The 13,143-nt window shown below is 33.6% G+C and overlaps 1 protein-coding gene across 1 annotated transcript; it reads left to right on the forward strand.

The window, feature by feature from the left end:
• The first annotated feature begins 217 nt into the window (after positions 1-217).
• LOC121729089 (probable cytochrome P450 4d14) lies at positions 218-12,913 on the forward strand. The gene is given in 8 exon segments (XM_042117475.1): positions 218-275; positions 2,016-2,201; positions 8,596-8,669; positions 10,041-10,059; positions 10,062-10,170; positions 11,233-11,339; positions 12,285-12,461; positions 12,624-12,913. Coding segments are annotated over 8 exon segments (885 nt in total). The 3' UTR covers positions 12,779-12,913.
• Positions 12,914-13,143: the final 230 nt, after the last annotated feature.

Below are 13,143 nucleotides of genomic sequence, written 5' to 3' on the forward strand. Positions count from 1 at the left end.
TAAAAAAATATATAGAGAAAAAAACAAACAATATACTTATTTCACGAGAAAGATGGTGCATTTAAATCATAATTCATAAAGTTAATATTACCTATCGGTAATAGGTAATAGTTAATATTAACTTTATGATTTCAGATCTCCCACAAGTTACAACTTAATAAATATGTGTAAACTATTAGTTTTTAAGTACCTTTATATATCCTTGTAATTTGTGGAGATGAATAAAATGATTTATTATTATTATGATTTAAATACAGCTGTGGCGCGCTCCAAAGGTAAGTGGACACTATTGTATTTGTGTGCAGAGTTGAGTTGACACTTGAGAGGTGCATGTTTATTTTGATGATAATAAGTTATTATAATTGCATATTATTGTATTCATTGTTCATTAATGACATAACATAACATTTATAAACTTGTTTAAATAGATAATAACGAATTGATTTAATATGAAGCAGCAAATAAAAGGACAGTTACATTAATAATTTTGTACTAAAAGGGTTCCTTTAAAACGATGAAAAACCACAACATAATGAACAACCGCGGTAGTGAACAACCAAAATATAAGTGTGTAATAGAAAAGAGTTAAACGCAAGCGAGGTTGCTGATCAAAATTGAGCCCACTTTTTTTCTGATTCACATAATTCTGTAATCTGTTGCATATTTATGAAATCCTACTAATATTATAAAGGCGAAAGGTGGCGAAAGTTTGTCTGGACTCTGGATGTACGAGTATGGATGTGTGTATGTATGGATGTTTGTTACTCTTTCACGCAAAAACTACTGAATGGATTTTAATAAAACTTTACAATAATATAGCTTATACATCAGAATAACACATAGGCTACAATTTCAACCGACTTTCAAAATAGGGGAGGTGTTATGTTAGTTTTTTATGTTCAACGATAACTAGGCCGTTTGTGAACCGATTTTCAAAATGTTTATTTTTGTGTACAGAGTACTATATCCTGATTTGGTTATATATTTACAAAAGTGGTGATCTGATGAAGGGATCCATAAGTAATCGAGGGGAGTTCCCTCGATTACTTATGGATCCCTCAAAAATTATATGGAAACATGTGGTGACTTCGGTTTCGTGAGAAGTATTCTAAGCATATTATGCTACGAACAAGTAAGATTTTGCACCAAGGTATACTATGGTTCGGAAGGTGCTGACAGAACTCCTGATTCTTAATAGATACAAGTTTGGGAGTTTCGGTGTTGTTTTAAGAACGGAAAGCTTATGCTACTATGAAAATTTCATTAATTATTGTCATCATCACTACCATATAATACCATGCATCGTCCCATGATATGACCCTATTATTGGTCTTTTCGATCGAAATTTTGTCAAGCGATTTAAAAAATCTATATACTTACTAATATTATAAACCTGAAGATTTTTTTTGTTTGATTGAACGCGCTAATCTCAGGAATTATTGGTTCTATTTAAAAACAATCTTTCAGTGTTAGATAGCTCATTTATCGAAGAAAGCTTTATATTATAAAGCTGAAACTAATAGGAACGAAGAAATAGAGGAAAATGTGGTTAAAACGGGGAAATATTAGAAAGGGGTTTATCTCACGAACTACTGAAGCAATTTTTATGTTATTTGGCACAGATATAGAGTAGACCACGTGAAGGGACATAAGCCCTTTTATTTGCGGGAAAATGTGCCGTTTTCGAAAAATTCGTTATTTACGCGGGCGAAGCCGCGCGGGACATTTAGTAATTTAATGCTTGTATTTTCCTATTCCCTTCCCTTCCCTACCCTCCCTATTACCTTATTCCCTCTTAAAAGGCCGGCAACGCACCTGCAGCTCTTCTGATGCTGCGAGTGTCCATGGGCGACGGATATTGCTTTCCATCAGGAGGCCCGCTTGCTCGTTTGTCCCGTTATTTCATAAAAAAACATGATGTTTAAAAGTATTCCTAAGAATAATAATTAGCAGTTTCTTTCTAATATTATGTAGCAATTGTTGCAATGAAATGAGAACTAATAATTTTCTTTCAGGCGAAAGATGGAAAATGCACAGGCAATTTCTAACGCCGGCTTTCCACTTTAATATACTACAGAATTTTCTACTAGTCTTCTTAAAAAACGAGAAGATTCTTATTAGAAAATTAAAAGAAATGGCGGATGGGAGGACTGTCAATCTGTTCCCGATTATTGCTCTAACGGCTCTCGACAATGTTACAGGTGGTATCACACAAACTGCCGCACTCTGAGACGAATATTAATTAATAAACTGTAATTATTAAGTCAAAATTTTGACACATAATATACGGGGCTAATGACAAAATCTTTATTTATTTACAGTTGAGTAAGTACTTATTTTTCGAGCTGAGATTAAATGAAAATAACCAGACAGTATGTAGGCACAGAATATCTTACATAATATTTTACGTGTTCTTTGCTAGTCGTTTGAACTTTGGGTCAATGTTGCAGGTAGGTGATGATATTTAAAAACTACGTTTCTAACCGTGAATAAGCCAATTGTTTAAGGTTGGGTTGCACCAGAGGCGTGGTTAAAGTTAAAGTTATGGTTATAGTTATGGCAAATTTAACTTTAACTTAAACTTTAACCTTAACTTTGACCGGAGAAATTGACAGATGACAGCTGGTCCAACAAGGTGAAGTGAAGGACAAATGAACGTGGGCGGGGGGGCGCTGCTGGTAAATAACTGTCAAAAATGGCGTTTTTGTATGCTGACAGCGTTAGTTCCTTTTTTCGCCACGTGCATTTAAAACGTTGTCAAGCTCTATGGTTATGGTTAAATAATTGTGGCGTCTTGATGGCGTCCATTTTTAACTTTAACCGAAGATTTGACATTTTGCATTGTAGTTAAACTTCCAGTTATAGTTAAAGTTAGTTGGTGCAACCCGACCTAAATATATTTATTGAAATCTGTTACCTATTAATTAATTGATAATTTAAATAAATTGTGTGTGGGTCATTCTATTCTACAGCGAAAAATCTGTTATTTGACAAAAAAGTACTTTTAACAATCTTGTATCAATAAATTTATGAGTGTAAATAATAGTAACCGGTGTGAACTATAATATAATAACACTTTTAAGTATATAAATTAGCATTTTCTTAGTAATTACTTGATGGTTCAAAGTACCCAAACGTCACGCCTGTTATCTGTTACTTTCACACCTCAGCACATTGGGGCAACTTAAAAAATACTTCTAAGAAACAATATCTTAGTGTTATAGTTAATATAGTACTTAAATATAGTTGGCTTTATGATTTAACTAGCTGTGCCCCGCGGTGTTACCCGCGATTTATTAGGTAAACTAAATTGTGTTTTAATAGGTAAGGTAAGATAGGGCGAAAGCCTATTCATCAATTTAAAAAAATTAAAATAACACCTCCTCTATTCCGGAAGTCGGTTAAAAATGTGAACCATTTGTTAGTCCAGGATATCAGCTAACAGCTTGTAAATTTTTGTCGAAATCGGCTCACAAACATCGGAGAAATCGATGAACAAAAAAAATCAAATGAAAATGAACATAACATCTCCTCCACTTTGAAATTCGGTTAAAAATGTAGCCTATGTGTTAATCCAGGATGTCAGCTACCTTCTTGTAAAATTTAGTCGAAATCGGTCCAGCCGTTTAAGCGTGAAGAAGTAACAAACACACAAACTCACAAACTCACATACTTTCGGCTTTATAATATTAGTAGGATTACTTAATTTGTTTGTAAAAAGGATAATTAAAACTCAGCACTAACGACGCGATACCATTTCGTTAAAAGCAACAGTTCCAGGAGGGGTGGGGAGGGGTTTGGGGGGGCGCAGCCCCCCAAGCAGCAGACAGGGCGAAAGCCTATTCATCAATTTAAAAAAATTAAAATAACACCTCCTCTATTCCGAAAGTCGGTTAAAAATGTGAACCATTTGTTAGTCCAGGATATCAGCTAAAAGCTTGTAAATTTTTGTCAAAATCGGCTCACAAACATCGGAGAAATCGTTAAACTAAAAAAATCAAATGAAAACGAACATAACATCTCCTCCACTTTGAAAGTCGGTTAAAAATGTAGCCTATATGTTAATCCAGGATGTCAGCTACCTCCTTGTAAAATTTAGTCGAAATCGGTCCAGCCGTTTAAGAGGATACAACAGGGGCTAGAGAAATGAAAAAAAAGTACGTGTAATATCTATAGCTGTCTCCCTTACCTCAAGCCTATACCGCAGAACGCGATAGAGACAACTGCAGAAAATCCAGAAAATCAACGATTCGTTGTCCCCTGATTCCTTCTCCAAAACTTAACCGATTTAAGTACTTTTTTCATTAAAGATTAAAAAAAGGCTTGAGCTGTGTCCCTATGTTTTCCTTTTTTTGTATAATCTAGCCAAATCTGTTTTCTGGACGTTTGAACACAGCGGAAAATCTGGCCATTTTTTTGGGTTTTTGAACGTTCATATCTTATTTAATAATTAAATTATGAAAAAAAAGAAAACATAGGGACATTGATTTAGTGGCCGTAGATATTCAGGAAAAAAATTATAACTCTACTAGCATTATCCAGGGAGGAAACAGGGGACAACGTTTGTATGGAAAAAAGGGCGGTGTGGAATCCTCTTAAGCGTGAAGAAGTAACAAACATACAAACTCACAAACTCACATACTTTCGGCTTTATAATATTAGTAGGATGAGTATATTATTCTTCATCTGAAGTACAGGCACGTTTTTATTCTTGATTACTACTCCTGTTTCCAAAATTTCCGTCATTTCTGTTATCAACTGTAATTTGTAAAAAAAATATAGTGACACATTTAATTTCAAATAAATTTTGCACGTAGGCAGCACCAATTTACTTGTAGTTTCCATATTAGTAACAAAGAGTTTGATTATTTCTTTCGTTTTATAACAAAAGCAAAATTTGTTCGTGATTTTTCCATTGGTTGAGATCGCTCATCACTTCTGCTAAGTCTGTAAAAAGTTAATTACTTTGTTAAATATTGTAAAAATCCTTTGTTTACATGTACACAAACACTTAGTCCTTTGTGTACTTTGTACACAAAGGACTAAGCCTTTTATTGTAAAACATAAATAAAACTAAGTTAAATTTGACAATTTAAAAATAAAATAAAGATTATTTGAGTTCTATCATTTCTGTTATCATCACTGCTGTTAACCAGGTGATAATAGAAGTGATTTTTGATCACAGAAATGACGTTTTTCTTATTAAAATATAGTAAAGTTAATACTTTTTGTTATTTATTCTGTATAAAACATGTTAATTATATTATTTATAACATTTTTGTCAAGCTTTTTTTTCAATTACCAGAAATTTTAAGTAGCTAAATTGTTGATAACAGGAATAATCATTTTGATAACAGAAGTTATCATTTCACTATTCTTGCAGTGTTTTATTAAACTTATAATAAAATGTATAACTTCTTTTAATTTTTTAATGTTAGAAAAGATAATAAAAAGACAGAAAAGTGACTAAAAACATTATGTAGGCCATTAAACGACAACAATCTTAGAGCAAATAAAATCCTGTGATTCCTCAGACGAAACAAATTTTTTGATCATTATTTTTTCTTAAAGCGTTGTAAAATGATGTATATATTTCTTTAAAAACATATTTCTTCGGAAGTTTGTAATGTTGCATGATTATAGATTTTTAAAAATTAGTTTATAGATACCCATTTTGTTGTGCTAGGTATTGTTTAATGTAGACCGTATTTTTTTTACAGTTTTTAACAAATTCTTAATTTCGATCAAAATAAATAATGATTAAAAATGAAATAAATTAAATAAATCAAATATATTATAATATTTAGTAAATAAAAATACCCCATCGTATTGATAACAGAAGAGGTGCATCACTTCTGTTATCATAACGATATAATTATTTTCTCTTAAAATTTTAGAGCTTTGATAAATCTGTGTATTACTATCACTTATCTATATTATATGTTTTAAATATGCATCAGAATTATCGTTATAAATGTTTACAATTAGGATTTATTTTGATGTTCATCACTCCTGTTAGGCACAGCGTCATTTCTGTTATCAAGTAAAAACTAAAATTCTTGATTTTTTAAATGATTATTGGCAAACGATCTCTGAAACTATTTTTAATATTTTTATTACATTATAATTATTAATTTTAAATAATAAAAATCTTTAATTTCACCAATTTTTTTTATTTTTTTTTCGGCTTGAAACTAGAATGGTCCATGTAGTAGGTACTTTATGACAAGTTGATTGTCTTTGGCACGAAATTTTTACAGAATAGCATGAAAATTATATTCATGTACTTACTTTGCTATAAAAATAAACAATTATAAATGTCAATTAAGTACTTAAAAGTCAAACAATAATTTATGAATACAGAAAACGTTAGTATAGTCACAGTATAGCAATATGACATATCCCTACAGTAGTGAAACGAATGTACTTGCGCAGAGCAACGGAGGGGTACCCGCGGGGAAGCGGACGGCGCGGGCCCGCGTACACTAACTCGCGGAGTTTGTGTACCTGCGCCCACAGGGGTGACGTTGGCGCGTTGTCTACGAATTTTGTGTTGTAAAACGATAACTTATCTTATAAACAATGGGATATTATAATAAATGTTCAGTGTACGGATGTAAATCTGATTCAAAAAACAAAAAGGATTTAAATTTTCATAAATATCGGCTCACAGTTTACACGAATATTGTGTTGGCCTTGGCGGCATGTATTTGCATCTCTGTTTTATTGTTTACGTTGTAAGAAGTGTAACAAGGAGAGAAACAATATAGAATAAATTAAAAATCTGTCAAATACCCTGTTACATACTAATTAGTACCTACCTACCCAGGTACACATATCAAGTGTAACATACCGCGCCCTATATTTTATATATTCGAAATTTCGAATGCGTTTTTTTTTTATTCCTTTTTTTAATCCTTCGATCGTGATTCGTGGATCCTTGGAAATCTATTGTTATTCTATTGTGTCTCGCTCACCGGTGAGCTTATGGGGCTTGATGGGTTAATTAATTTTTTAAATAGAGAACTAAAATCATCTAAAAATAAAGTTTCACGTAAATATCTGGCAGTACGACATAATATGTACGATTCATCTACCGGCTCAAAAATTTCCTTTCCACTCCGGTCAAGACCTTGCTGGTCCAGTCCCTTATCTTTCCTATAATTAACTATGGTGACGTGTGCTGTTTAGATCTTAATGCCGACAAACTCGATAAACTCGACCGATTGTTTAATAATTGCCTCCGACTCATATTCAACCTTCGAAAATGCGACCATGTTTCTTCGTATCGCTCCAAGCTACACTGGTTACCAGTACGTCAGCGCCGCTCTGTGCAGGCACTGTGTGTGCTATATTCACTGCTGCATCATCCCCATACTCCCGAATATCTCGCCCCTCACTTTCAATACCGTTGCAGCAGGCACGATAAAAACCTCCGATCCACTTCAAATCAGCTTTTAAGTTGCCCTTCTTACAAGTCAAGTTCCATCCACTCTTCTTTTAATATCCAGGCTATTCTCCTCTGGAACACTCTTCCTCCGGAAATTAGGATGTCAAAAACCAGAGATACTTTTAAGCGCAGGGTACGTGAGTTTTACTTGAAACAGTTGGCAGACTCTTAGTTTTCATAATTTATGGCATAAATTAATATTTATAATAATTTAGCATCATCATTGATCAACTATATATTATTATAATATAGTTATTATATAATAATATATAACGTATGGTTGTTGGTTTTATTCATATATAATTTTATGTGTGATAATATGTATATTATAAGTATAGTATAATATTATACAATATATATTTTATAAGTATAATAAGTATATATTTATTATTTTTTTCTGTCTTTTCCTCTTTCAACTCGACTGGCACCTATACAACTATGTCCTTGTATCGCCCAAAGGTTGACTGGTAGATAATGCCATACGACATTAAGTCCACCTTTGTACCTATATGTGCATAAAGTTTTTAAAATAAATAAAATAAATAAATATGTAAATATAACACGCTGATTAAACAGATTAAATGATAACATTTGCATTACAAGCACAACATTTTATTTTTATTTTATTTCCCGTTTCGTGGCAACCCTGGCATATCTGCTCGGTACCTGTCATCGGTGGCGGTATCGTGCGACGTCAAAGGCGTTTCGTTACTGTAGGCACAATAGACATAGCGACCAGTAGTTCGACTGCAAAGAAACGGACAGGTTTGAATATCTGTCAAATTCGTCGGGTTTCACTAGGATTATGAACGGAATGTGCCTCGCGCTGGCTGATATAATTTATTTTTAAATATTTAAAATAAAGATTTCGAAATTGGATTCTGACAATTTTAATCGCATGTGCCAAAAGCCCAAAACACAAACAACAATACGACCTAAGAGGAACACGTCCATCGAATATGTCATATTTTTAAATTCGTAGGTAACAAGATAACAACCCTAGCGACGATTTTCGTCATAATACTTACGTCAAATTTAAAAATTTCAACATCAGTTCTAAGACGGCATACTCTATCATTCTGTCTACTCTGCTGTAGGGACTAATATTGCTATACTGTGGTATAGTATTAATTTTATAATTTCAGAGTCAATTAAGGGAGTATTTGTGAGTGCTCAAATGCAGACAGAATCGGAATATGGGAAATTGATAGAGACGTACGTTGAGAATACCTGGCAAGCATAGATCGTCTTAATAATAATAAAAATTAATCATTATCAAAGAAAATTAATTACCGTCCTTGTCTGAGGCGTTGGGAAAGCCAATAGAAAGACAATGACAGCCATAATTTTATTCAGCTAGTTTAAAAATAAGAAAAGGGAATGGATTTAACTAGTTATGTTTGGATATAATAATTATCTTCTTTTCATGCAAAAAACTATCTAACGGACTGGGATTAATTTTTTATACTAGTATCAATTTTTTTACATTTATCATTTTTTTATGATAAAATATGTAAAGAAAAAAACAGAAAAAGAAAGTGAAAGGTGTGTATTGTGTATGTGCCCCTTAGAACATAATTATTTTAATATAATAAACTAGACTTATTGCCGCACTCACAGACAAATATTTCTAATTACTTAACTATAGTTATTAAATGAAGAGTTTGAGAGATAATGTACGGGGACTATGTCAAATTCTTCATTTGATTACAGTTGAGTGATTGATATTCGTCTCTGAGCGCGGCAGTTTGTTTTGTTAAGCCCTGTAGGTATGTACGGTGAAAAATATTCTTATGTTTGCGTGTCTAAAAAGAGTTTGCTACGGACTAGACCGGACTACAGTAAGGTTTTATTGGACCGATAGTACTGGGTTGACTCTAATTAGACGATAGACATAATAATATATAGTTATGTACTACGAGTACCTATATTTTCATTTTATTGTTTGTAACAACAATGATATCTACGAGTACTAATTATTTTTGTTTTTTTTTTTTATGAAATAAAGGGGCAAACGAGCAAACGGGTCATCTGATGGAAAGCAACTTCCGTCGCCCATGGACACTCGCAGCATCAGAAGAGCTGCAGGTGCGTTGCCGGCCTTTTAGAGGGAATAGGGTAATAGGGGAGGGTAGGGATTGGAAGGGAAGGGAATAGGGGAGGATAGGGAAGGGAATCGGGCCTCCGGTAAACTCACTCACTCGGCGAAACACAGCGCAAGCGCTGTCTCACGCCGGTTTTCTGTGAGAACGTGGTATTTCTCCGGTTGAGCCGGCCTATTCGTGCCGAAGCATGGCTCTCCCACGTATAAAATTTATATGCTTATTGTATACTTTAGATAAAAAAAATAATTTCTCTATTAAAGAATACGATTGTTTTTTATAATAATACATAGAAAAATAATAAATATTCATGGTCCTACGAGGCAGCTACGAAATTCTTGTGAAGTGAAGTTCACAAGAATTTCTTGCCAAGTGAAGTTTTTTTTTTTCAATAAATGTAAAACATATTTCTTTAATGAAGGTATAATTTCTGTTTTTCTATTTATGTATCTATTTATTAGTAACTAAAATACAGTATTATGTCGTAGGGACATGACACAACGACTTCTGCTTTAGTTTCGGACTATACCTCATTTCGAAGAGTGGAGACATCCAACAGAAAATATTGGACGAACAAAAACTTATAATATTACGAGATGACTTAAACAGAAGTCCTACGTAAAACGTGTTTAAACTTTTAAATGGAATAAATTCTTTTTTGTTTCAAACAAAAAGAGGTCATAGTTTTCGGAAAATTATTTTACAGCGAATGGAAAATCTAAATTATATTTACAAGAAAATATAGCCATTGTTTTAAGAATGAAGGTTCTTCACCGAATTGAAAGGACACGAGACGCAATGCGATGCGTCAAAGCAAAATCTTATCTTGTAATATATGTATAATATTAATAATATTATTAATGCGAAAGTTTGTTTGTTTGTTACTTCTTTTTCTTTACGTTTAAACGGCAGAAGTGATTGTGATTAAATTTGGTATGGAGTTCGCTGATATCCTAACACATAGGCCAAATTTTACTGCAGAAAAACGTCTTATTGGAAATCATACTAATTTATTTTTACTTTTAAACAGCTGGTAGCGCCGCGGGGCATAGGTAGTAATATTTAAATATCAAATAGCGTGACGTCTCTTGACATTTCAGCTTATATGCGTCGCGTCGTGCCTCAAAATGTCGTTTTGTGTGAACTGACCCTTAGAATTCACGTAAAACTCGGATTTAACTTGAATATTTCTACTGTCATGATTTCGTAATTATTGCTTTTTGTATGAGGTTTTTTTTCCCTCTGAGTCAAGAAGGTGTTTATTTTCGGCCATGTCTACCAATAGATAGTTAGATTCTTAGAATGCGTGATCTCGAGATCAGACCCGCTAATCAAAATGCAATTCGCCAGTTTCGGCAGCGAAGTAATATGCCAAAAAAGTATGGGAATAGCCGTATGCGTTTAGTCACGTGACACTTCCCATACATTTTTGACCGACTTCAAAAAAGGAAAGGAAGGTTTCTCACGTATATATACGTTTCTACGCGAATAACTTAGCCGTGTCTGAACTTATTTTGATTATTTTTTTTTTTTTGCTGGAAAGAACATACAATAGGTTTTTCTGTAAAAATTATTTGATATCTTACTTCGCTATCGAATTTATCAAATGCATTTTGACTATTCGTTTCAAATTGGAGATAATATAATTGGACTACTTTGATATATTATGTAATGTATATTTTACAGCGAATTACAACAAATGAAGTTTTTAGAGATGGTTATCAGAGAAACTCTTCGACTATATCCTTCTGTACCATTGATCGAAAGAACTGTTACTAAGGATTGCAGTAAGTATTCAAAATTAAATCTTCCTTTTGTAAATTGTGCTAGTGTGTGTGTATGGGTATGTTTGTATTATAATGTAAATATCCAGCAATAATACAAAATACTAACATGCTATTATAAGAAGGCGTTAATATGTACTTATGTCAGACACCAAGAGATAATAATAAATAAATATAATTTATAATTTATGCAAGGCGTCGCGTCGTTACTTGTAATAATGATGTTTTATTATGGTAAAGTAGCTTTTAAGTCCACATCCTATAAATTTTCTTACTATTTATACATATTTGAGTTACTTATTGTTGGTGGGGTGGAAATAGACATGACGTTTACATAGATACAGTGCGCCAGCGCTGGGGTTCAGTGATATTCGCTACTGTAATGGTAAGTACTCACATACGGTTTTGCTCGATAGTTTTACTCCAAATCGAGCACTAACCACCGCGTGGACCGCAAAACTGACATAGCCCGAAGGCTCGCTTCGAGCCGGCTCGATGGAATTAAATATGTCAAATATGACATTTCCTTCGATTCGGAGTAATACTATCGAGCAAAAACGTATGTGAGTACCTACTTAGCATATCAATGTGATTGCATCATCGAAGAAATTAATTCATAAACAGTCGCGGGCCTACTTAATTTAGTCGGGATAATTATGTCAAACCTGGGCGACAGATCACAACTATTAATAGCTGGATACGACTCGACCAAACAACTACCACTATTAATTTATTTATCTAGTCGTATACAGTATAACATAGATACTAATTTTCATTCTATTCTAAAAATTAATTTTCCATCTTTTTTGTAATAGATGGCTTCGTGCGAATTTTTTACGCCGGTTCTTCTCGCCGAGTTAGTTCCCGAACCGGTAGTAGGCACCAGTAGTAACGACGTTCAGAAAATATTATTATTTATTCTAAAAAATATATGTGTTTTGGTTACAGAGTTATCAGGGCTACCAATTAAAAAGGGTACATCAGTTATTGTCAACATCTTCGAGGTGCAACGCCACCCGGATCTGTTCGAAGACCCTCTCGTGTTCAGACCGGAGAGGTTCGCTGGCGCCAGCAACAACGCATTCAGCTGGCTCGCCTTCAGCGCTGGGCCCAGGAACTGTATTGGTGAGACAAGGACATGTCACAAAGCGAAATTAAACTTGATTCCACCAACATCCATGCGAATTAAACACTCGCTGCACAGATTGAACGTCGACTTTCTTTGGTCACATGAAAAAAATTGTAATGAAAACTGAAGATGGTTAAATGGCAACCCCCTTTTTTCAGGTCAAAAGTTCGCCATGATGGAGATGAAGGTGATAATATCAGCGGTGGTGAATAGTTTCAAGTTGGTCCCCGTGAGCGAGCAGCCGGTCTTGTGCGCCGACCTCATACTCAGATCCGAAAACGGCATCAAAGTCGCATTCATCAAAAGAGATTAATGTTCAGTTTTTTGGGGTTTTTGTCTGTTGGAGTTTATGAATAAATCGCTAGCGCTTTAGAATGGAAACAAAACTAAAGTTTTGATATCAACCAATTGAATCAAAATAACCATGTTGTATAGATAATCTCCAGTCGAAAAATCTCAGAAACCGGACTATATGAATCACCCCTTAGCGTAACGGTGAAAAAAGTTCATTACCCTGTAGGTTATAAAACGTAGAAACAAATATAATTAACTAATGATAAGAATATAATTATGAACAAAAATATATGTATACAGACGAACATAATATAACCTCCTCCTTTTTGGAAGTCGGTTAAAAATACCATGCCGTTTTGTTATTTACTTAATAAAGAACAAGAA

Source organism: Aricia agestis, chromosome 7 (assembly GCF_905147365.1).
Source record: "Aricia agestis chromosome 7, ilAriAges1.1, whole genome shotgun sequence".
Lineage (NCBI taxonomy): Eukaryota > Metazoa > Arthropoda > Insecta > Lepidoptera > Lycaenidae > Aricia > Aricia agestis.